Source organism: Dromaius novaehollandiae, chromosome 14, assembly GCF_036370855.1.
Source record: "Dromaius novaehollandiae isolate bDroNov1 chromosome 14, bDroNov1.hap1, whole genome shotgun sequence".
In the NCBI taxonomy this organism is placed as follows: Eukaryota; Metazoa; Chordata; class Aves; order Casuariiformes; family Dromaiidae; genus Dromaius; species Dromaius novaehollandiae.
The window spans coordinates 9,745,414-9,771,488 of NC_088111.1; the positions used below are offsets into that span (position 1 = coordinate 9,745,414).

The following is a 26,075-nucleotide window of genomic DNA, read 5'->3' on the forward strand; positions in this document are numbered from 1 at the left end:
TTTTTTGTTTTACTTCCCAAGCCAAAAGCCCACTGGCATGAAAAGCAGTCTTTGGATTTGGGGGGCAACTGTTATGATTATTCTATGACTTATACAAGCTACATTTTCCCACTCTTCATTACTCTAATTGACTTCTTCACATTTTCTTGGCAACCCTAATGGAATTTATTGCTGTAGCTGCAAAGTGTCTGAACATACGGTTTCTGTCTGTCCGTAGCCTTCGTGAATATCCAGCCCAGTGTGCTCTTCCCATTCTCCCATCACTTCAGGGTTGATTGGCTCCCCGGCACTCACACAGTGCCGCAGGCTTCTGAATTTATAGCTTGGTGGGAAAGAAAAAGCAAATAATTGGCAGAGTTAAGCAGACACAGTGATCTATCTGCAATGTCCCCTTCCTTATTGTATTCCTGGATCATGGAGTCCTTTCTACACAAAAATAAAATCTTCACCAAGTCCTATACATTCCATTCCAATTGTGTGGAGCTAAACATAAAGAAATCTGCAAAAATGCAAATGCTCTTTTATTTCTCCATTATTTTAACATCTAGTAATTGATACAGTGTTTCTAACCCTAGAATCTAAACTGGGGTCTCCAACAAAATGGTAACAAAAAGTCACAGGAGAGTTGCCAAGCTGCACTGACACGCGCTATTCTTGTAGAGCATGGTAGTGGGGGAATGCAGGGGAAAAACAAAGGGAAGGGGAATCCAACTATAAAAGCACTTTGGAAAGTAGGTCAATCATGCTACGCTATCATTATTATCCTACTATTTCATCAGCTAAACTGCTTTTCAAAGTCTCATGCAAGTTTGCTACAATTTGTGGAATCTGTGATGGTTACGCTGTCCCTAAAATGTTTACTCTGGCTTTGTTCCTAATATGTCAGATTCAAGATGTTGAGAAATACATGACTACCTTTGCTGTTACATCATTGTAACTCTGAAGTAAAGTCAAGGTGAGAAGAGCATTTGGTCCACTGTTTTGATCAAATACACTAATAAGGATCTTTTCTTTGGCTTACCTGGACAGTCTATGTTGCACCAACATTCGATAGGCAGTTGGAGCAGAACAGAAGACTGTTATGGGAAATCTTGACAGACTCTAGAGAATTAGAATTAAAAAAAGGAGATGTCGCTACTGAAACACGTGAGGTCTCACCTACATCACAAGAGATAACATAACGATCTCTGTATTCAGCTTACAAAACTCAAGAACAAAAGCAGTTAGCTTTGTACTCGCCAACACGAATATACAGCAGTTCTATTTAAACAGGTTCTTCTTCAAAACAGAATCTACATCTTTTTACAGCTAGTTCAACGCACCCAAGCTTTGTGCTCTGGAAAGCTTTTCAGTCTCCCTTGCAGAATTTCTTCATAATTCCAACTTAAGTAGAAAACAAAGGAAACCATAAGGCTACTTTTTCAGACGTTCCAGAGGGGAATGACCGATAAAGTGTTCTTCAATGGATCTTAATGTTAGCTAACAATTTTCAGCCATCACAGTAACGTGGGTATGATGATAAAGGGATTCCGTGTAAAAGGAATAATGGTGGTCTTTTTCACAGAGTTGCGTGCAGAGGATGTAACAGAATATAACGCTGGTGCCATTTGTTAAAGAAATATAGGCTTGCTGCCTCTTCACTCCTTAACATGCAGTTCTACAGTACATGCAACCAAAATTCTCAATTATCTGCTGCTGTCACTCATTTTAACACCACCACCAAAGCGCTCCACAAGCTCCTGTCCCATTTCTTGCGGGCTTCACTTTTAGGCCTAGGAATGGATGTTTGCAGGTTTGGGCAGTCGAATCTCCTCTCAGCAGAGTACAGAACAAAAAATTTGGGGATGTTAAAGATTCTCTTGTTTGGGGGCTTACATTTACAGCCTTCACTACTGAAATACCAGTTGCTTACTTCCTGGTGAAGCTCACAATTCTTCAGCATACTGCCCCTGAATAGCTCTGGGGAAGTGAAAATCTAGGGAGGACGAGCCAGAGAGAAGAGTGCTGTTGCTGGGCTCTCCTTGCTTACCTCAAAGACAATGCTTGGGTCGAAGCGGGGCATCTTCTGTGCAAAGACACAGGCCCCTTGAATCCATGGGGAAAAAATGCTGCTCCAACCTGACTTTGCCCAGCCCGTGTCTGATGTATTCCAAAATATATCTGAAGGAGTCAAGTCCAGCCAGTACCTGGGTGACACAGTGCAAGAGTCCACAATCTCTATTTGGCAGAAAGAGGGCCAATATTAAAACATCAACAACAGACGTGCCAATGAAGCACTGTTTTTCTTGGCTAGATGATGATCAGCAAATGACGGAATTTCTGAGCGGGAGTGGGTCACAGTGCAGTGAAGATGTCATCAGGATAGACTGATGTTGCATTTTTCTAGGAGAAAAATTATACTGATGGACAAGCTAATACCACCTCGAAACAGGATGCTGAATAAATAGGTATGAGATTGCAGGAGTTTTGTTGAAATCATATTGTAGGGATAAGGATTCTTTGAGGTTTACTTACTTTTTAGTTTGCTCTCTTCTGATTTGTTACTCTTTGCCAGTTAGAATGAGATGCATTGCTACGCCAATTTTCTAAACAACACAGTTTTATAAACTCAGAGATCTCACGAACCTGTGTAGTCCTTCCTATGTTCGGAACTATCAGCATTTTGTTCCTGTGGGACTTGTCTCTAAAGCAGTCACGCATGAATTCAGAAGCCTAAGAGCCATGTCTTTTCCCCCTTTTTACGGTACACACCTCATAAACTTGTTCTTTGCTGATGTTCAGTAAATGGGCAATCTATTAATTATACACAATGAAGAGTTTAGAAGAAGTTAAAGAAAATGTGAAAAAAGAGGTTAGTGACTCTGTATGACTGCCAAGTGCAATACACACTAAGGCAGCTAACCTCCAACTACGCCTTGTTGCACAGAAAAAAGGCTTGTTGGGACTGAATAGAACTGCTGCTTTTTAAAATAGTGAAACACAGAGCTGCTGGTAAAATCTTCTCTTCCCCTTCTTTCTGCCAATTTACCAGCTACAGAAATACATCTGTGATTTAAAGTGATAGCCTTACCTTCCACTTACTGTGAGGCCAATGCCATAGCTGCTGTGGGAATGTGCAGTCCTTTTTGGAGCCCCCGTAGTTCCACTGGTAAAATAGATGGCCATCGGGTCTTGACGCTTTGTGGTCACGCAGTGGTGATCAGAAGGAGCATGCCTTTAAAATGTGCAAAATGAGGAATACAGTGATTTGAAAGGGTGAATCACACATTCTTGAAAACGCTTGGCTAAAATAACTTCTGCAGCAAGCAAAAGTGTCATAAACATTGACATTTTCCCACTGTGCAGTCCTAAAGGGAGAAAAATATTTTGGCATGTGCCAACATTTCCTGTTCACAACCAATCACTGTGCTTGCCTTTCATTGTTTCTGTGGCGCTTTCACAGTAGTGGTTACTCACTTCAGGAGCTCTCTGAAGTTCAGCCATCCTTCTCTGTGGCCCTCTGATACAAGCAGCTTGGCTTTCAGAGACTGCCATTCAGGCCCACCTGAGCCCACAGCTGGTGCCACAGAACCATCAGTGATGACACACTTTGCCTTTGATTTCTGTAGTCCATGGAGAATGTCCTTTGCTGTCAGCTGCTGCCTGCCAGGAATCGGGACAGTTCCTAAAGGAGAATACTTTCAATATTTAAGAACAATACTTGTACCTAGAAACAGTCTCTAGCTTGCCTTGTGCTTATTAGTGGGACAGGGCTGCGCTGAAAGCAGGCTTTGGCTCTGCATTTGTAAATATACCCTTCTTTTTCATGCATTAAATTCGACGGGAGGATCACTGCAAGTTAGAAAATACTAGGCTCAACATGAGACAGCCAAAGAAACCAACAGAAGGACTTTTTTGGGGTGGAAAGCATTGCCACTGGGACATGCTACCCCTCTGGATTTGTATTCTTCACTAGTAAATACAGGTGTACCTGTCCTCACAGGGTATGCTGCTAGTGTTTGTGAGGCCCCGAGACATTCTGGGCTGTAAATACTGGCAAGCCGAGTATTTAACATAGCCCACAGGGGAACATGTGAAACACTCGGGTAAGTATGTGCTAATTGCATTGTAAGTTAAGAAGACGATGCATTTGCGATGCATCACAAGTGCTGGAAAGAGGAGAATGACAGAGGTCCACGGACTCCCAGAATTTTCTTAACAGCTAGAGCATGTTCAAAAAATCCTAAAAGTACCATAAAGACAAAACTTGGCATGAAGGGTGTTGACCAGCATGGCAGTGATGATCATCCCCGTTAGCATGTTTGTAGTTCTGAGTCTATTAAATAGCAATGATCGGTGTATGTGACAGCAGCTATAGCTATACATCATTTCTATGCTTTTACTAACCTGTTCGCATGCAAGCCACATTCAGCAGCCACCACTCCGGGATCCTGGGCAGAATCCAAATAACTCTGTCTCCCGGTTGCAGACCACAGGCACCAGACAGTACATTAGCCGCTTGCCTGGACAGGACTCCCAGCTCTTCAAAGCTCCACTTCACTTCTTCTCCGTCACCGCTTACCCACCACAATGCAGGGTTTTCAGGCTTTTTGCCCTCCTACAGGACAACAGGGCACAGTGCAAATGCTTCATTTAGGGAACATGTTGCCTTTAATTTAAGCCTGAGGAAGGAAAACAGTCATCATTTATTGAATGCTGAATAAACCTGGGGCATAATAAATATGAATGAATAAACCGGGGGGTGTAAGCCATAAAGTTCAACTGAATGGTTACAGGGCCAAGATAGAATGGATTAGTTTAAGACTGAGAGAAGGGATTCATGGTTCTTCCCATTCTGACTTGTTACAGGGTAAGTTACTTACCCTTATGCTTACTTACCTCAATTGTAAAACAGACACCTGACTTGTACAGTGACCTTGAGATTTATTAAGTGCGAGGTGGTATTTCTGAAGTCGTTTTTCCTTTACCGTGAAGAGGCTATGAAATGCTGTATATTAATCACCTGCATTTTTCTTCTTAGTTATTCTAGAATAGGAAGCCTAAAGGGACAAAAGGTGCCTTGCAGGATCTGGGGATAGCTTTTGCAGGACGGGAGCATTCTGGTAAGTATGATATGATGATTCTCATCTTATAGATATATATTTTTATAAAGCTAAACAGCTACTGTAACTTTTTCAAGTTACGTAATGCTCTGTTCAACAAAAGCATCAAAATAAGAAAGACCAGATGCTTCAAAGATTAGAGTTTGTCATCTCTAAGTTTATGCTTTTTTCTGAAATCTGGCCTAGTCCTTTGAAGTGTATGTTGCACAACACAGCCAAACGTCAAATTATTAGGGTTCAAAAGAAAAAGACAGTGGGGGAAGAATAAGGAAATCGAGGGAGAATCAAGGAAACTTGATCTTACTGGATAGGTCTGGACATCTTATTAGTGTAAGAGAATATTAGTACAATCGGAATTTGATATAAGTGATAAAACAAAACAAGAATGTTAGTAATCAGGACCATATATTAAACTCTGGTTAGATGACCATTAGATGTTCAGCAAAGGAAACTTCACTGCCACTGCCCTTTTCCGAACTTTCTCTAGAAAACCATGTGTCAGAGTTCCGTGAATCCCTTCCATTTATGTAAGCCTTACCTGAATGCCTTTTCCCCCACTAACAGTAGTTTAAAAGGAAGAATATGAACATAACCATTCTTTTCAAGGCTTGGATGATTCTCGGAATACTGCCCGTCTTGCTTGGAGGATGATTTGTGATGGATGTGTGCTGAAGGTTACTAAATCTTTGGCTAAGCTTAGTAACTTCCTCACATCTTCCCTTCTACTTGCTTCAGAGCCTGGCATCCAGATGAAAGATGAGCTATTCAAATAAACAACCCAGCATCTTGACTATGAATTGAACAGAACATCATTAGGCTAATATGCTTATTAATTTAGAGCATTGATTTCTACTTCTGGGGATTCATTTCCCCAAATCTCCATTTCTTTGGGGACTCCCTAGGCACATCCAAAGGGGAACCTGATTTCCCGAACACTGAGTATAAACTTCACTGACAAGACTCCACTGGGAAGTAATAGCAGACCTGAAACATCTGGAGATACAACTTGCAAAATAAGCTCTCCAGCGGAGGAAAACCACAACAGTGCTACCGGAGTTATGATAAATTCCAACGTACAAACAGGAGAACAACAGGAGAGAAGCACAATCAATTCCTCTACAGCCATCCATGTTGCATCTAGCAGCAGCTTAAGGACTGATTTACATGATCAAGCCCAAAGCTCTTTAACAGCATCTGCTGACAGATTTGCTTTTCCTCTTGGACAGCCACAGCTATCTCGCGGTACAGGCATTCAGAAAGGGTTCCGCAATGGGCACCTGACGACTACTGCCAAATACAGCTCTCCAGTACATGGCTCAGGACTAGTGCTTGTCTCCACTACCATCCCCTCAGTTAATATCTCTGAGGAGGATACTAGTACTAGTTCCGATTGTTTCTCTCTGCTGACTGACTGGGAAGAGGTAGCTTTCATACCAGAATCACAGTATGAACACAATTCAGATTGTGTTCCATTCAAAGATGACTCCAGTACAGCTATTTTAACAGCATCTGAAGAAACAACAATTTCTAGAGTATCAGTTGTGATGAGTTCAGATCTTCAAAGTTTGGGGAAAACTGTGGTACCTGTGGAACCTCGGAAGTCTATCGTTTACAAAAGTCCCGATACTATGATCTATAATGTAGGAATGGTCCAAAGGCAGACTTCAAACTTTTCTGCTTTTAAGTTACCACCTGCAAAGGCAAATGCTACTTCACCACATTCAGCATTAACTGGAAATGATTCCACTCCCGAGGCTCCTCAAAGAAAGCCAACAAGTCCAAAAATGTTCCCACCAGCAAAAAAACACTCTTTTGCTATCTAGAAAGAGAAGACTGCATCTTTTAGGCATTGCTTACCTTCAAGAAGTTCAAACTTGTCCAAAGTGTCTCCTGCCATTCTGAACTCCACAGTCAATTTGAATCAATCTGTAAGAGCTGCCAAAAATGAAAAACCAACCCCCCCTCGGTGTCATTGTGGTCGAAGAGCTAAAAGACTGTATGTATCAAATACCGGTCCAAATCACGGCAAAGCATTTTGTGGTTGTCCTGTCAGTAAGCAGGAAGGCAATAAGAAAGGCTGTGGATACTTCAAGTGGGAATATGCATTTCTGAAAGAGAAATCTAATGTTCTCACGGCGAATGCAGATGCTTTGACCTCTCCCGGAACTTCTTCCAACACTGCAGGAAATTCTTCCAACAGGAAATACTTGCGTCTTAGACCCTCTATGAGAACTTGAAAATTGATGGGGTTTTGTCCAGATCTTAAGCTTAATTACTTGTTGCTGCTTACTATTATCAGGACGGTCAAATGATCTTAGATATGTCTTCTGAGAATGGGACCAAAATGACATGCTTGGTTAAAGTAAATAAAAGTGGAAATTGCTCAAGCATGTCATAAACTATCTCATTAATGAAGTGAGAGAACTGATCAAGCTGCGAGTATGAACAGCTGATGGTAAATATTTTACACTTCTATTTTATCATCTATTTTAAACTCTTTACTAGTCCAGTCTTTAAACATCACTGTCATGATACAGATTTTATTTATACTCATTTTTCTAAACATACTTGTATTGAGCTGCAACTTTTAAAAATGTATTTATTGTTGCACTTCTGAAAAGTGATTCTCCAAGCAACAGCGCTCTCAAACTTTTCCTGTTTTATTTGAATTAAGCAACAATAAAGACAAAATGCCTACAATTGTTTATTACATTTATCTAACATGGACCAACTACGGTGCTCTTGTCGGTGTTTCCCATTTCATTTGTATCACTCTGCCTGTTTGCTTGCCATGGGCTGTTACTGTAGCATGTGGGACAGCCAAAGGGCTGGGAGTCAGACCAGAATTTGTGAAAACCTAAACTAAGAAGGCCGTAATATAATGTCTTTTACTTTACATTACAGGGTAAATCAGCAATATCTGACTTTGTAAAAGATATAAAAAAGCAGCAAGTAATTCTAAACTTTTCTCCACTCCTTCTGGCGCAGTTCATTTCTTCTGATCTTCCCACTAATAGTTTTTGGCAACTGTTGAACAAACTCCATCTATTAGGAGAGGGGGGAAATTGCAGTAAAAGATAAAATACCATTTACTGAAAGTTTGACTTTTTCTTAACCTCAGTAGCATATATTTGTGAGTCATATAGTAGTTAATGCCAACTCTTCTATGGTGATGAATAATTAAAAGAGTTGTGTTTGAGCACCCACCTTCCTAGGATACTTGCATGGAGCAGTAACTTTCCTAACATGGTCCTGTAGCTCATGCATCAGTTTTTCTGGATCATGTGAAACATACTTGGATGCTAAAACAACAAAGGCTTTCACTACCTTAAAAAAATAAGGGAGCAGGGGTTCAAATGCCAATGAAACAATAACACAACAGTAAGATGTGAATTTTAAACAAAACATTTGCAGACAAACTGCAGAATAACTAATGTATAGGGCAGACAGCTTTCTCAACATTTGTGTGTGCTCAGTATTTGTCTGGACTGGGGAGGCAGTTTATGCATGCTCAAAACATACCAAGCACTAAGTATTTCAGTGACAGGAAAAGCTTCATATGCTACTTTTGTCTTATTGGCAACAGGGCAATCATCTTGGACAGTTTGCTCCTATGTGGAGTCTCCAGTGTCTTCTAGGGTGCAAATACTGATTTAAATTTAGCTTAAAAATTCAACCAACAGCTAGGCAAATCCGCTGGGAGTCGGCCTTTATTAGCTCTGCCATGCACAAAGCTATGGATGAGACGATAAGCGTGTTTAACTTGTCTACCTCGCCTCTGATGGGGTCCGGACTGCTGACAACTGCTGCTTCCACCACTGCAGGATGCTCTATTAGGGCACTTTCTACTTCAAATGGGCCAATGCGATAGCTTTAAAATGGAAGAAAGGGGCTGAGTTATGCTTAATAACACAATGTCATGGCTGAATCACCAGGATTATCCAAGTTTAATGAGGGCTTGTTTACAAGCATTAAATTACCCAGCAGAATTGATGACATCATCAGCTCTTCCAACAAACCAGAAGTATCCGTCTTCGTCCAGAATCCCCCTGTCTCCAGTGACGTAAAACTTCCCGCGTATTGTTGCCTCGGTTTTCTCTGGATCATCCTAGGAAACATTACATTGCATTTCACAAACAAAATTGCCTGAAAATAAATGAAAATTGTACTCTAGCATAGTCAGTATTTAAGTTATAGTACACGCAAATATTTGAAAAAGTCAGCTTCTTAGACTGGTACATATGGTCATGTGCATTAAATTCAAGTGAGTTGTAATACAGGAAACGCATAATGCGGAATTCTTAATTCAACATTACGAAGCTACAAAACTAGGAATAAAAAACAAACTGTGATACATGAGTACATTTTACTAGTTGTGACTTCAAGTTCTAACAATACCATATTATGGCTTATGGCTTTAGGAACCACTGAAGGTTGCACGAAATATGCAAGCAAATGGTCCTGAGAATTTGCTTTTAAGTGATTATCCTGTAATGTTCTGGGTTTTTTTCCCTCCTTTGTACTGCTAGCATCTCCTATCCCGATATTTTTCATCCCAATGACAAGTTTAGGATCAGCACAGCTTAACTAATAAGCAGGTAAGTGCTCTTTGCATAGCAAATGCAGCTGACTGCTGGAAGAGGTTATCTAGGCAGCATACACACTTAGTACTTCTATTTTATCATCTATTTTAAACTCTTTACTAGTCCAGTCTTTAAACATCACTGCCATGATACAGATTTTATTTATACTCATTTTTCTAAACATACTTGTATTGAGCTGCAACTTTTAAAAATGTATTTATTGTTGCACTTCTGAAAAGTGATTCTTGATTCCTCGCCAACTTAGAACATTTCCAGGAATGTCCCAATCTGCAACCTTTTCCAGGGAACCTCGACCTGGAATGGCACTAGACTCCTGCTGACCTAAAACAGTTCTGGACAGAATCTCCAATTCAGTTCTACACTCACTCAACTACAATGGTTCTAGACTTGAGCCACACCTCTAGAATGCTTCTAGGTGCACTGGCTCCAGAACCTTTCCAGGAACCCCTCAATCTGGAACTTTCACAGGCACCACCCCCCCATGACCCAGAACTAGTTGACTGCAAAGTGTTCTAGGCCAGTGAGTCTGGAACCATACCAGGGGGAGTTTGCGAGCGGCTCTAGACTTGGCGACCTAGAAAGGTTCTTGACTTGTCGACCTAGCACGGTTCTCGACTCGGTTCTAGACTCGGCGACCTAGAACCGTTCTAGACTCGGTTCTGGATTGGCGACCTAGACCGCTTCTCGACTCGGTTCTAGACTCGGCGACCTAGAACCGTTCTAGACTCGGTTCTAGACTCGGCGACCTAGAACGGTTCTCGACTCGGTTCTAGACTTGCCAACCTAGAACCACTCTAGACTTGGCGGCCTAGGACCGCTCTGGACTTGCCGGCCTAGGACCGCTCTGGACTTGCCGGCCTAGAACCATTCCAGGGTGAGTCTAGCAAGCAAAATTTGGCATGCAGCAATGAGGAACACACCTTTTTTGTTTTACTTCCCAAGCCAAAAGCCCACTGGCATGAAAAGCAGTCCTTGGATTTGGGGGGCAACTGTTATGATTATTCTATGACTTATACAAGCTACATTTTCCCACTCTTCATTACTCTAATTGACTTCTTCACATTTTCTTGGCAACCCTAATGGAATTTATTGCTGTAGCTGCAAAGTGTCTGAACATACGGTTTCTGTCTGTCCGTAGCCTTCGTGAATATCCAGCCCAGTGTGCTCTTCCCATTCTCCCATCACTTCAGGGTTGATTGGCTCCCCGGCACTCACACAGTGCCGCAGGCTTCTGAATTTGTAGCTTGGTGGGAAAGAAAAAGCAAATAATTGGCAGAGTTAAGCAGACACAGTGATCTATCTGCAATGTCCCCTTCCTTATTGTATTCCTGGATCATGGAGTCCTTTCTACACAAAAATAAAATCTTCACCAAGTCCTATACATTCCATTCCAATTGTGTGGAGCTAAACATAAACAAATCTGCAAAAATGCAAACGCTCTTTTATTTCTCCATTATTTTAACATCTAGTAATTGATACAGTGTTTCTAACCCTAGAATCTAAACTGGGGTCTCCAACAAAATGGTAACAAAAAGTCACAGGAGAGTTGCCAAGCTGCACTGACACGCGCTATTCTTGTAGAGCATGGTAGTGGGAGAATGCAGGGGAAAAACAAAGGGAAGGGGAATCCAACTATAAAAGCACTTTGGAAAGTAGGTCAATCATGCTACGCTATCATTATTATCCTACTATTTCATCAGCTAAACTGCTTTTCAAAGTCTCATGCAAGTTTGCTACAATTTGTGGCATCTGTGATGGTTACGCTGTCCCTGAAATGTTTACTCTGGCTTTGTTCCTAATATGTCAGATTCAAGATGTTGAGAAATACATGACTACCTTTGCTGTTACATCATTGTAACTCTGAAGTAAAGTCAAGGTGAGAAGAGCATTTGGTCCACTGTTTTGATCAAATACACTAATAAGGATCTTTTCTTTGGCTTACCTGGACAGTCTATGTTGCACCAACATTCGATAGGCAGTTGGAGCAGAACAGAAGACTGTTATGGGAAATCTTGACAGACTCTAGAGAATTAGAATTAAAAAAAGGAGATGTCGCTACTGAAACACGTGAGGTCTCACCTACATCACAAGAGATAACATAACGATCTCTGTATTCAGCTTACAAAACACAAGAACAAAAGCAGTTAGCTTTGTACTCGCCAACACGAATATACAGCAGTTCTATTTAAACAGGTTCTTCTTCAAAACAGAATCTACATCTTTTTACAGCTAGTTCAACGCACCCAAGCTTTGTGCTCTGGAAAGCTTTTCAGTCTCCCTTGCAGAATTTCTTCATAATTCCAACTTAAGTAGAAAACAAAGGAAACCATAAGGCTACTTTTTCAGACGTTCCAGAGGGGAATGACCGATAAAGTGTTCTTCAATGGATCTTAATGTTAGCTAACAATTTTCAGCCATCACAGTAACGTGGGTATGATGATAAAGGGATTCCGTGTAAAAGGAATAATGGTGGTCTTTTTCACAGAGTTGCGTGCAGAGGATGTAACAGAATATAACGCTGGTGCCATTTGTTAAAGAAATATAGGCTTGCTGCCTCTTCACTCCTTAACATGCAGTTCTACAGTACATGCAACCAAAATTCTCAGTTATCTGCTGCTGTCACTCATTTTAACACCACCACCAAAGCGCTCCACAAGCTCCTGTCCCATTTCTTGCGGGCTTCACTTTTAGGCCTAGGAATGGATGTTTGCAGGTTTGGGCAGTCGAATCTCCTCTCAGCAGAGTACAGAACAAAAATTTGGGGACGTTAAAGATTCTCTTGTTTGGGGGCTTACGTTTACAGCCTTCACTACTGAAATACCAGTTGCTTACTTCCTGGTGAAGCTCACAATTCTTCAGCATACTGCCCCTGAATAGCTCTGGGGAAGTGAAAATCTAGGGAGGACGAGCCAGAGAGAAGAGTGCTGTTGCTGGGCTCTCCTTGCTTACCTCAAAGACAATGCTTGGGTCGAAGCGGGGCATCTTCTGTGCAAAGACACAGGCCCCTTGAATCCATGGGGAAAAAATGCTGCTCCAACCTGACTTTGCCCAGCCCGTGTCTGATGTATTCCAAAATATATCTGAAGGAGTCAAGTCCAGCCAGTACCTGGGTGACACAGTGCAAGAGTCCACAATCTCTATTTGGCAGAAAGAGGGCCAATATTAAAACATCAACAACAGACGTGCCAATGAAGCACTGTTTTTCTTGGCTAGATGATGATCAGCAAATGACGGAATTTCTGAGCGGGAGTGGGTCACAGTGCAGTGAAGATGTCATCAGGATAGACTGATGTTGCATTTTTCTAGGAGAAAAATTATACTGATGGACAAGCTAATACCACCTCGAAACAGGATGCTGAATAAATAGGTATGAGATTGCAGGAGTTTTGTTGAAATCATATTGTAGGGATAAGGATTCTTTGAGGTTTACTTACTTTTTAGTTTGCTCTCTTCTGATTTGTTACTCTTTGCCAGTTAGAATGAGATGCATTGCTACGCCAATTTTCTAAACAACACAGTTTTATAAACTCAGAGATCTCACGAACCTGTGTAGTCCTTCCTATGTTCGGAACTATCAGCATTTTGTTCCTGTGGGACTTGTCTCTAAAGCAGTCACGCATGAATTCAGAAGCCTAAGAGCCATGTCTTTTCCCCCTTTTTACGGTACACACCTCATAAACTTGTTCTTTGCTGATGTTCAGTAAATGGGCAATCTATTAATTATACACAATGAAGAGTTTAGAAGAAGTTAAAGAAAATGTGAAAAAAGAGGTTAGTGACTCTGTATGACTGCCAAGTGCAATACACACTAAGGCAGCTAACCTCCAACTACGCCTTGTTGCACAGAAAAAAGGCTTGTTGGGACTGAATAGAACTGCTGCTTTTTAAAATAGTGAAACACAGAGCTGCTGGTAAAATCTTCTCTTCCCCTTCTTTCTGCCAATTTACCAGCTACAGAAATACATCTGTGATTTAAAGTGATAGCCTTACCTTCCACTTACTGTGAGGCCAATGCCATAGCTGCTGTGGGAATGTGCAGTCCTTTTTGGAGCCCCCGTAGTTCCACTGGTAAAATAGATGGCCATCGGGTCTTGACGCTTTGTGGTCACGCAGTGGTGATCAGAAGGAGCATGCCTTTAAAATGTGCAAAATGAGGAATACAGTGATTTGAAAGGGTGAATTACACATTCTTGAAAACGCTTGGCTAAAATAACTTCTGCAGCAAGCAAAAGTGTCATAAACATTGACATTTTCCCACTGTGCAGTCCTAAAGGGAGGAAAATATTTTGGCATGTGCCAACATTTCCTGTTCACAACCAATCACTGTGCTTGCCTTTCATTGTTTCTGTGGCGCTTTCACAGTAGTGGTTACTCACTTCAGGAGCTCTCTGAAGTTCAGCCATCCTTCTCTGTGGCCCTCTGATACAAGCAGCTTGGCTTTCAGAGACTGCCATTCAGGCCCACCTGAGCCCACAGCTGGTGCCACAGAACCATCAGTGATGACACACTTTGCCTTTGATTTCTGTAGTCCATGGAGAATGTCCTTTGCTGTCAGCTGCTGCCTGCCAGGAATCGGGACAGTTCCTAAAGGAGAATACTCTCAATATTTAAGAACAATACTTGTACCTAGAAACAGTCTCTAGCTTGCCTTGTGCTTATTAGTGGGACAGGGCTGCGCTGAAAGCAGGCTTTGGCTCTGCATTTGTAAATATACCCTTCTTTTTCATGCATTAAATTTGACGGGAGGATCACTGCAAGTTAGAAAATACTAGGCTCAACATGGGACAGCCAAAGAAACCAACAGAAGGACTTTTTTGGGGTGGAAAGCATTGCCACTGGGACATGCTACCCCTCTGGATTTGTATTCTTCACTAGTAAATACAGGTGTACCTGTCCTCACAGGGTATGCTGCTAGTGTTTGTGAGGCCCCGAGACATTCTGGGCTGTAAATACTGGCAAGCCGAGTATTTAACATAGCCCACAGGGGAACATGTGAAACACTCGGGTAAGTATGTGCTAATTGCATTGTAAGTTAAGAAGACGATGCATTTGCGATGCATCACAAGTGCTGGAAAGAGGAGAATGACAGAGGTCCACGGACTCCCAGAATTTCCTTAACAGCTAGAGCATGTTCAAAAAATCCTAAAAGTACCATAAAGACAAAACTTGGCATGAAGGGTGTTGACCAGCATGGCAGTGATGATCATCCCCGTTAGCATGTTTGTAGTTCTGAGTCTATTAAATAGCAATGATCGGTGTATGTGACAGCAGCTATAGCTATAAATGATTTCTATGCTTTTACTAACCTGTTCGCATGCAAGCCACATTCAGCAGCCACCACTCCGGGATCCTGGGCAGAATCCAAATAACTCTGTCTCCCGGTTGCAGACCACAGGCACCAGACAGTACATTAGCCGCTTGCCTGGACAGGACTCCCAGCTCTTCAAAGCTCCACTTCACTTCTTCTCCGTCACCGCTTACCCACCACAATGCAGGGTTTTCAGGCTTTTTGCCCTCCTACAGGACAACAGGGCACAGTGCAAATGCTTCATTTAGGGAACATGTTGCCTTTAATTTAAGCCTGAGGAAGGAAAACAGTCATCATTTATTGAATGCTGAATAAACCTGGGGCATAATAAATATGAATGAATAAACCGGGGGGTGTAAGCCATAAAGTTCAACTGAATGGTTACAGGGCCAAGATAGAATGGATTAGTTTAAGACTGAGAGAAGGGATTCATGGTTCTTCCCATTCTGACTTGTTACAGGGTAAGTTACTTACCCTTATGCTTACTTACCTCAATTGTAAAACAGACACCTGACTTGTACAGTGACCTTGAGATTTATTAAGTGCGAGGTGGTATTTCTGAAGTCATTTTTCCTTTACCGTGAAGAGGCTATGAAATGCTGTATATTAATCACCTGCATTTTTCTTCTTAGTTATTCTAGAATAGGAAGCCTAAAGGGACAAAAGGTGCCTTGCAGGATCTGGGGATAGCTTTTGCAGGACGGGAGCATTCTGGTAAGTATGATATGATGATTCTCATCTTATAGATATATATTTTTATAAAGCTAAACAGCTACTGTAACTTTTTCAAGTTACGTAATGCTCTGTTCAACAAAAGCATCAAAATAAGAAAGACCAGATGCTTCAAAGATTAGAGTTTGTCATCTCTAAGTTTATGCTTTTTTCTGAAATCTGGCCTAGTCCTTTGAAGTGTATGTTGCACAACACAGCCAAACGTCAAATTATTAGGGTTCAAAAGAAAAAGACAGTGGGGGAAGAATAAGGAAATCGAGGGAGAATCAAGGAAACTTGATCTTACTGGATAGGTCTGGACATCTTATTAGTGTAAGAGAATATTAGTACAATCGGAATTTGATATAAGTGATAAAACAAAACAAGAATGTTAGTAATCAGGACCATATATTAAACTCTGGTTAGATGACCATTAGATGTTCAGCAAAGGAAACTTCACTGCCACTGCCCTTTTCCGAACTTCCTCTAGAAAACCATGTGTCAGAGTTCCGTGAATCCCTTCCATTTATGTAAGCCTTACCTGAATGCCTTTTCCCCCACTAACAGTAGTTTAAAAGGAAGAATATGAACATAACCATTCTTTTCAAGGCTTGGATGATTCTCGGAATACTGCCCGTCTTGCTTGGAGGATGATTTGTGATGGATGTGTGCTGAAGGTTACTAAATCTTTGGCTAAGCTTAGTAACTTCCTCACATCTTCCCTTCTACTTGCTTCAGAGCCTGGCATCCAGATGAGAGATGAGCTGTTCAAATAAACAACCCAGCATCTTGACTATGAATTGAACAGAACATCATTAGGCTAATATGCTTATTAATTTAGAGCATTGATTTCTACTTCTGGGGATTCATTTCCCCAAATCTCCATTTCTTTGGGGACTCCCTAGGCACATCCAAAGGGGAACCTGATTTCCTGAACACTGAGTATAAACTTCACTGACAAGACTCCACTGGGAAGTAATAGCAGACCTGAAACATCTGGAGATACAACTTGCAAAATAAGCTCTCCAGCGGAGGAAAACCACAACAGTGCTACCGGAGTTATGATAAATTCCAACGTACAAACAGGAGAACAACAGGAGAGAAGCACAATCAATTCCTCTACAGCCATCCATGTTGCATCTAGCAGCAGCTTAAGGACTGATTTACATGATCAAGCCCAAAGCTCTTTAACAGCATCTGCTGACAGATTTGCTTTTCCTCTTGGACAGCCACAGCTATCTCGCGGTACAGGCATTCAGAAAGGGTTCCGCAATGGGCACCTGACGACTACTGCCAAATACAGCTCTCCAGTACATGGATCAGGACTAGTGCTTGTCTCCACTACCATCCCCTCAGTTAATATCTCTGAGGAGGATACTAGTACTAGTTCCGATTGTTTCTCTCTGCTGACTGACTGGGAAGAGGTAGCTTTCATACCAGAATCACAGTATGAACACAATTCAGATTGTGTTCCATTCAAAGATGACTCCAGTACAGCTATTTTAACAGCACCTGAAGAAACAACAATTTCTAGAGTATCAGTTGTCATGAGTTCAGATCTTCAAAGTTTGGGGAAAACTGTGGTACCTGTGGAACCTCGGAAGTCTATCGTTTACAAAAGTCCCGATACTATGATCTATAATGTAGGAATGGTCCAAAGGCAGACTTCAAACTTTTCTGCTTTTAAGTTACCACCTGCAAAGGCAAATGCTACTTCAGCACATTCAGCATTAACTGGAAATGATTCCACTCCCGAAGCTCCTCAAAGAAAGCCAACAAGTCCAAAAATGTTCCCACCAGCAAAAAAACACTCTTTTGCTATCTAGAAAGAGAAGACTGCATCTTTTAGGCATTGCTTACCTTCAAGAAGTTCAAACTTGTCCAAAGTGTCTCCTGCCATTCTGAACTCCACAGTCAATTTGAATCAATCTGTAAGAGCTGCCAAAAATGAAAAACCAACCCCCCCTCGGTGTCATTGTGGTCGAAGAGCTAAAAGACTGTATGTATCAAATACCGGTCCAAATCACGGCAAAGCATTTTGTGGTTGTCCTGTCAGTAAGCAGGAAGGCAATAAGAAAGGCTGTGGATACTTCAAGTGGGAATATGCATTTCTGAAAGAGAAATCTAATGTTCTCACGGCGAATGCAGATGCTTTGACCTCTCCCGGAACTTCTTCCAACACTGCAGGAAATTCTTCCAACAGGAAATACTTGCGTCTTAGACCCTCTATGAGAACTTGAAAATTGATGGGGTTTTGTCCAGATCTTAAGCTTAATTACTTCTTCCTACTTACTATTATCAGGACGGTCAAATGATCTTAGATATGTCTTCTGAGAATGGGACCAAAATGACATGCTTGGTTAAAGTAAATAAAAGTGGAAATTGCTCAAGCATGTCATAAACTATCTCATTAATGAAGTGAGAGAACTGATCAAGCTGCGAGTATGAATAGCTGATAGTAAATATTTTACACTTCTATTTTATCATCTATTTTAAACTCTTTACTAGTCCAGTCTTTAAACATCACTGTCATGATACAGATTTTATTTATACTCATTTTTCTAAACATACTTGTATTGAGCTGCAACTTTTAAAAATGTATTTATTGTTGCACTTCTGAAAAGTGATTCTCCAAGCAACAGCGCTCTCAAACTTTTCCTGTTTTATTTGAATTAAGCAACAATAAAGACAAAATGCCTACAATTGTTTATTACATTTATCTAACATGGACCAACTACGGTGCTCTTGTCGGTGTTTCCCATTTCATTTGTATCACTCTGCCTGTTTGCTTGCCATGGGCTGTTACTGTAGCATGTGGGACAGCCAAAGGGCTGGGAGTCAGACCAGAATTTGTGAAAACCTAAACTAAGAAGGCCGTAATATAATGTCTTTTACTTTACATTACAGGGTAAATCAGCAATATCTGACTTTGTAAAAGATATAAAAAAGCAGCAAGTAATTCTAAACTTTTCTCCACTCCTTCTGGCGCAGTTCATTTCTTCTGATCTTCCCACTAACAGTTTTTGGCAACTGTTGAACAAACTCCATCTATTAGGAGAGGGGGGAAATTGCAGTAAAAGATAAAATACCATTTACTGAAAGTTTGACTTTTTCTTAACCTCAGTGGCATATATTTGTGAGTCATATAGTAGTTAATGCCAACTCTTCTATGGTGATGAATAATTAAAAGAGTTGTGTTTGAGCACCCACCTTCCTAGGATACTTGCATGGAGCAGTAACTTTCCTAACATGGTCCTGTAGCTCATGCATCAGTTTTTCTGGATCATGTGAAACATACTTGGATGTTAAAACAACAAAGGCTTTCACTACCTTAAAAAAATAAGGGAGCAGGGGTTCAAATGCCAATGAAACAATAACACAACAGTAAGATGTGAATTTTAAACAAAACATTTGCAGACAAACTGCAGAATAACTAATGTATAGGGCAGACAGCTTTCTCAACATTTGTGTGTGCTCAGTATTTGTCTGGACTGGGGAGGCAGTTTATGCATGCTCAAAACATACCAAGCACTAAGTATTTCAGTGACAGGAAAAGCTTCATATGCTACTTTTGTCTTATTGGCAACAGGGCAATCATCTTGGACAGTTTGCTCCTATGTGGAGTCTCCAGTGTCTTCTAGGGTGCAAATACTGATTCAAATTTAGCTTAAAAATTCAACCAACAGCTAGGCAAATCCGCTGGGAGTCGGCCTTTATTAGCTCTGCCATGCACAAAGCTATGGATGAGACGATAAGCGTGTTTAACTTGTCTACCTCGCCTCTGATGGGGTCCGGACTGCTGACAACTGCTGCTTCCACCACTGCAGGATGCTCTATTAGGGCACTTTCTACTTCAAATGGGCCAATGCGATAGCTTTAAAATGGAAGAAAGGGGCTGAGTTATGCTTGATAACACAATGTCATGGCTGAATCACCAGGATTATCCAAGTTTAATGAGGGCTTGTTTACAAGCATTAAATTACCCAGCAGAATTGATGACATCATCAGCTCTTCCAACAAACCAGAAGTATCCGTCTTCGTCCAGAATCCCCCTGTCTCCAGTGACGTAAAACTTCCCGCGTATTGTTGCCTCGGTTTTCTCTGGATCATCCTAGGAAACATTACATTGCATTTCACAAACAAAATTGCCTGAAAATAAATGAAAATTGTACTCTAGCATAGTCAGTATTTAAGTTATAGTACACGCAAATATTTGAAAAAGTCAGCTTCTTAGACTGGTACATATGGTCATGTGCATTAAATTCAAGTGAGTTGTAATACAGGAAACGCATAATGCGGAATTCTTAATTCAACATTACGAAGCTACAAAACTAGGAATAAAAAACAAACTGTGATACATGAGTACATTTTACCAGTTGTGACTTCAAGTTCTAACAATACCATATTATGGCTTATGGCTTTAGGAACCACTGAAGGTTGCACGAAATATGCAAGCAAATGGTCCTGAGAATTTGCTTTTAAGTGATTATCCTGTAATGTTCTGGGTTTTTTTCCCTCCTTTGTACTGCTAGCATCTCCTATCCCGATATTTTTCATCCCAATGACAAGTTTAGGATCAGCACAGCTTAACTAATAAGCAGGTAAGTGCTCTTTGCATAGCAAATGCAGCTGACTGCTGGAAGAGGTTATCTAGGCAGCATACACACTTAGTACTTCTATTTTATCATCTATTTTAAACTCTTTACTAGTCCAGTCTTTAAACATCACTGCCATGATACAGATTTTATTTATACTCATTTGTCTAAACATACTTGTATTGAGCTGCAACTTTTAAAAATGTATTTATTGTTGCGCTTCTGAAAAGTGATTCTTGATTCCTCGCCAACCTAGAACATTTCCAGGAATGTCCCAATCTGCAACCTTTTCCAGGGAACCTCGACCTGGAATGGCACTAGACTCCTGCTGACCTAAAACAGTTCTGGACAGAATCTCCAATTCAGTTCTACACTCACTCAACTACAATGGTTCTAGACTTGAGCCACACCTCTAGAATGCTTCTAGGTGCACTGGCTCCAGAACCTTTCCAGGAACCCCTCAATCTGGAACTTTCACAGGCACCACCCCCCCATGACCCAGAACTAGTTGACTGCAAAGTGTTCTAGGCCAGTGAGTCTGGAACCATACCAGGGGGAGTCTGCGAGCGGCTCTAGACTTGGCGACCTAGAAAGGTTTTCGACTTGTCGACCTAGAACGGTTCTCGACTCAGTTCTAGACCTGGTGACCTAGAACCGTTCTAGACTCGGTTCCGGATTGGCGACCTAGAACGGTTCTCGACTCGGTTCTAGACCTGGCGACCTAGAACCGTTCTAGACTCGGTTCTAGACTCAGCGACCTAGAACGGTTCTCGACTCGGTTCTAGACTTGCCAACCTAGAACCACTCTAGACTTGGCGGCCTAGGACCGCTCTAGACTTGCCGAACTAGGACCGCTCTGGACTTGCCGGCCTAGAACCATTCCAGGGTGAGTCTAGCAAGCAAAATTTGGCATGCAGCAATGAGGAACACACCTTTTTTGTTTTACTTCCCAAGCCAAAAGCCCACTGGCATGAAAAGCAGTCCTTGGATTTGGGGGGCAACTGTTATGATTATTCTATGACTTATACAAGCTACATTTTCCCACTCTTCATTACTCTAATTGACTTCTTCACATTTTCTTGGCAACCCTAATGGAATTTATTGCTGTAGCTGCAAAGTGTCTGAACATACGGTTTCTGTCTGTCCGTAGCCTTCGTGAATATCCAGCCCAGTGTGCTCTTCCCATTCTCCCATCACTTCAGGGTTGATTGGCTCCCCGGCACTCACACAGTGCCGCAGGCTTCTGAATTTGTAGCTTGGTGGGAAAGAAAAAGCAAATAATTGGCAGAGTTAAGCAGACACAGTGATCTATCTGCAATGTCCCCTTCCTTATTGTATTCCTGGATCATGGAGTCCTTTCTACACAAAAATAAAATCTTCACCAAGTCCTATACATTCCATTCCAATTGTGTGGAGCTAAACATAAACAAATCTGCAAAAATGCAAACGCTCTTTTATTTCTCCATTATTTTAACATCTAGTAATTGATACAGTGTTTCTAACCCTAGAATCTAAACTGGGGTCTCCAACAAAATGGTAACAAAAAGTCACAGGAGAGTTGCCAAGCTGCACTGACACGCGCTATTCTTGTAGAGCATGGTAGTGGGGGAATGCAGGGGAAAAACAAAGGGAAGGGGAATCCAACTATAAAAGCACTTTGGAAAGTAGGTCAATCATGCTACGCTATCATTATTATCCTACTATTTCATCAGCTAAACTGCTTTTCAAAGTCTCATGCAAGTTTGCTACAATTTGTGGAATCTGTGATGGTTACGCTGTCCCTGAAATGTTTACTCTGGCTTTGTTCCTAATATGTCAGATTCAAGATGTTGAGAAATACATGACTACCTTTGCTGTTACATCATTGTAACTCTGAAGTAAAGTCAAGGTGAGAAGAGCATTTGGTCCACTATTTTGATCAAATACACTAATAAGAATCTTTTCTTTGGCTTACCTGGACAGTCTATGTTGCACCAACATTCGATAGGCAGTTGGAGCAGAACAGAAGACTGTTATGGGAAATCTTGACAGACTCTAGAGAATTAGAATAAAAAAAAGGAGATGTCGCTACTGAAACACGTGAGGTCTCACCTACATCACAAGAGATAACATAACGATCTCTGTATTCAGCTTACAAAACACAAGAACAAAAGCAGTTAGCTTTGTACTCGCCAACACGAATATACAGCAGTTCTATTTAAACAGGTTCTTCTTCAAAACAGAATCTACATCTTTTTACAGCTAGTTCAACGCACCCAAGCTTTGTGCTCTGGAAAGCTTTTCAGTCTCCCTTGCAGAATTTCTTCATAATTCCAACTTAAGTAGAAAACAAAGGAAACCATAAGGCTACTTTTTCAGACGTTCCAGAGGGGAATGACCGATAAAGTGTTCTTCAATGGATCTTAATGTTAGCTAACAATTTTCAGCCATCACAGTAACGTGGGTATGATGATAAAGGGATTCCGTGTAAAAGGAATAATGGTGGTCTTTTTCACAGAGTTGCGTGCAGAGGATGTAACAGAATATAACGCTGGTGCCATTTGTTAAAGAAATATAGGCTTGCTGCCTCTTCACTCCTTAACATGCAGTTCTACAGTACATGCAAGCAAAATTCTCAATTATCTGCTGCTGTCACTCATTTTAACACCACCACCAAAGCGCTCCACAAGCTCCTGTCCCATTTCTTGCGGGCTTCACTTTTAGGCCTAGGAATGGATGTTTGCAGGTTTGGGCAGTCGAATCTCCTCTCAGCAGAGTACAGAACAAAAATTTGGGGACGTTAAAGATTCTCTTGTTTGGGGGCTTACACTTACAGCCTTCACTACTGAAATACCAGTTGCTTACTTCCTGGTGAAGCTCACAATTCTTCAGCATACTGCCCCTGAATAGCTCTGGGGAAGTGAAAATCTGGGGAGGACGAGCCAGAGAGAACAGTGCTGTTGCTGGGCTCTCCTTGCTTACCTCAAAGACAATGCTTGGGTCGAAGCGGGGCATCTTCTGTGCAAAGACACAGGCCCCTTGAATCCATGGGGAAAAAATGCTGCTCCAACCTGACTTTGCCCAGCCCGTGTCTGATGTATTCCAAAATATATCTGAAGGAGTCAAGTCCAGCCAGTACCTGGGTGACACAGTGCAAGAGTCCACAATCTCTATTTGGCAGAAAGAGGGCCAATATTAAAACATCAACAACAGACGTGCCAATGAAGCACTGTTTTTCTTGGCTAGATGATGATCAGCAAATGACGGAATTTCTGAGCGGGAGTGGGTCACAGTGCAGTGAAGATGTCATCAGGATAGACTGATGTTGCATTTTTCTAGGAGAAAAATTATACTGATGGACAAGCTAATACCACCTCGAAACAGGATGCTGAATAAATAGGTATGAGATTGCAGGAGTTTTGTTGAAATCATATTGTAGGGATAAGGATTCTTTGAGGTTTACTTACTTTTTAGTTTGCTCTCTTCTGATTTGTTACTCTTTGCCAGTTAGAATGAGATGCATTGCTACGCCAATTTTCTAAACAACACAGTTTTATAAACTCAGAGATCTCACGAACCTGTGTAGTCCTTCCTATGTTCGGAACTATCAGCATTTTGTTCCTGTGGGACTTGTCTCTAAAGCAGTCACGCATGAATTCAGAAGCCTAAGAGCCATGTCTTTTCCCCCTTTTTACGGTACACACTTCATAAACTTGTTCTTTGCTGATGTTCAGTAAATGGGCAATCTATTCATTATACACAATGAAGAGTTTAGAAGAAGTTAAAGAAAATGTTAAAAAAGAGGTTAGTGACTCTGTATGACTGCCAAGTGCAACACACACTAAGGCAGCTAACCTCCAACTACGCCTTGTTGCACAGAAAAAAGGCTTGTTGGGACTGAATAGAACTGCTGCTTTTTAAAATAGTGAAACACAGAGCTGCTGGTAAAATCTTCTCTTCCCCTTCTTTCTGCCAATTTACCAGCTACAGAAATACATCTGTGATTTAAAGTGATAGCCTTACCTTCCACTTACTGTGAGGCCAATGCCATAGCTGCTGTGGGAATGTGCAGTCCTTTTTGGAGCCCCCGTAGTTCCACTGGTAAAATAGATGGCCATCGGGTCTTGACGCTTTGTGGTCACGCAGTGGTGATCAGAAGGAGCATGCCTTTAAAATGTGCAAAATGAGGAATACAGTGATTTGAAAGGGTGAATTACACATTCTTGAAAACGCTTGGCTAAAATAACTTCTGCAGCAAGCAAAAGTGTCATAAACATTGACATTTTCCCACTGTGCAGTCCTGAAGGGAGGAAAATATTTTGGCATGTGCCAACATTTCCTGTTCACAACCAATCACTGTGCTTGCCTTTCATTGTTTCTGTGGCGCTTTCACAGTAGTGGTTACTCACTTCAGGAGCTCTCTGAAGTTCAGCCATCCTTCTCTGTGGCCCTCTGATACAAGCAGCTTGGCTTTCAGAGACTGCCATTCAGGCCCACCTGAGTCCACAGCTGGTGCCACAGAACCATCAGTGATGACACACTTTGCCTTTGATTTCTGTAGTCCATGGAGAATGTCCTTTGCTGTCAGCTGCTGCCTGCCAGGAATCGGGACAGTTCCTAAAGGAGAATACTCTCAATATTTAAGAACAGTACTTGTACCTAGAAACAGTCTCTAGCTTGCCTTGTGCTTATTAGTGGGACAGGGCTGCGCTGAAAGCAGGCTTTGGCTCTGCATTTGTAAATATACCCTTCTTTTTCATGCACTAAATTCGACGGGAGGATCACTGCAAGTTAGAAAATACTAGGCTCAACATGGGACAGCCAAAGAAACCAACAGAAGGACTTTTTTGGGGTGGAAAGCATTGCCACTGGGACATGCTACCCCTCTGGATTTGTATTCTTCACTAGTAAATACAGGTGTACCTGTCCTCACAGGGTATGCTGCTAGTGTTTGTGAGGCCCCGAGACATTCTGGGCTGTAAATACTGGCAAGCCGAGTATTTAACATAGCCCACAGGGGAACATGTGAAACACTCGGGTAAGTATGTGCTAATTGCATTGTAAGTTAAGAAGACGATGCATTTGCGATGCATCACAAGTGCTGGAAAGAGGAGAATGACAGAGGTCCACGGACTCCCAGAATTTCCTTAACAGCTAGAGCATGTTCAAAAAATCCTAAAAGTACCATAAAGACAAAACTTGGCATGAAGGGTGTTGACCAGCATGGCAGTGATGATCATCCCCGTTAGCATGTTTGTAGTTCTGAGTCTATTAAATAGCAATGATCGGTGTATGTGACAGCAGCTATAGCTATAAATCATTTCTATGCTTTTACTAACCTGTTCGCATGCAAGCCGCATTCAGCAGCCACCACTCCGGGATCCTGGGCAGAATCCAAATAACTCTGTCTCCCGGTTGCAGACCACAGGCACCAGACAGTACATTAGCCGCTTGCCTGGACAGGACTCCCAGCTCTTCAAAGCTCCACTTCACTTCTTCTCCGTCACCGCTTACCCACCACAATGCAGGGTTTTCAGGCTTTTTGCCCTCCTACAGGACAACAGGGCACAGTGCAAATGCTTCATTTAGGGAACATGTTGCCTTTAATTTAAGCCTGAGGAAGGAAAACAGTCATCATTTATTGAATGCTGAATAAACCTGGGGCATAATAAATATGAATGAATAAACCGGGGGGTGTAAGCCATAAAGTTCAACTGAATGGTTACAGGGCCAAGATAGAATGGATTAGTTTAAGACTGAGAGAAGGGATTCATGG

At 41.6% G+C, this 26,075-nt stretch overlaps 2 protein-coding genes across 2 annotated transcripts; both read right to left on the reverse strand.

Annotated features, from left to right (window-relative positions):
- Window positions 1–7,622: 7,622 nt before the first annotated feature.
- LOC135329939 (acyl-coenzyme A synthetase ACSM3, mitochondrial-like) lies at window positions 7,623–15,214 on the reverse strand (the record flags this gene model as incomplete). Its single annotated transcript, XM_064520299.1, has 10 exons — window positions 7,623–8,147; window positions 8,310–8,429; window positions 8,874–8,973; window positions 9,083–9,210; window positions 10,826–10,949; window positions 11,649–11,728; window positions 12,656–12,812; window positions 13,697–13,840; window positions 14,083–14,290; window positions 15,013–15,214. Coding segments are annotated over 10 exons (1,350 nt in total), but the record flags the coding sequence as incomplete, so codon positions are not given.
- Window positions 15,215–18,248: 3,034 nt separating this feature from the next.
- On the reverse strand, window positions 18,249–25,840 carry LOC135329940 (acyl-coenzyme A synthetase ACSM3, mitochondrial-like; the record flags this gene model as incomplete). Its single annotated transcript, XM_064520300.1, has 10 exons — window positions 18,249–18,773; window positions 18,936–19,055; window positions 19,500–19,599; window positions 19,709–19,836; window positions 21,452–21,575; window positions 22,275–22,354; window positions 23,282–23,438; window positions 24,323–24,466; window positions 24,709–24,916; window positions 25,639–25,840. Coding segments are annotated over 10 exons (1,350 nt in total), but the record flags the coding sequence as incomplete, so codon positions are not given.
- Window positions 25,841–26,075: the final 235 nt, after the last annotated feature.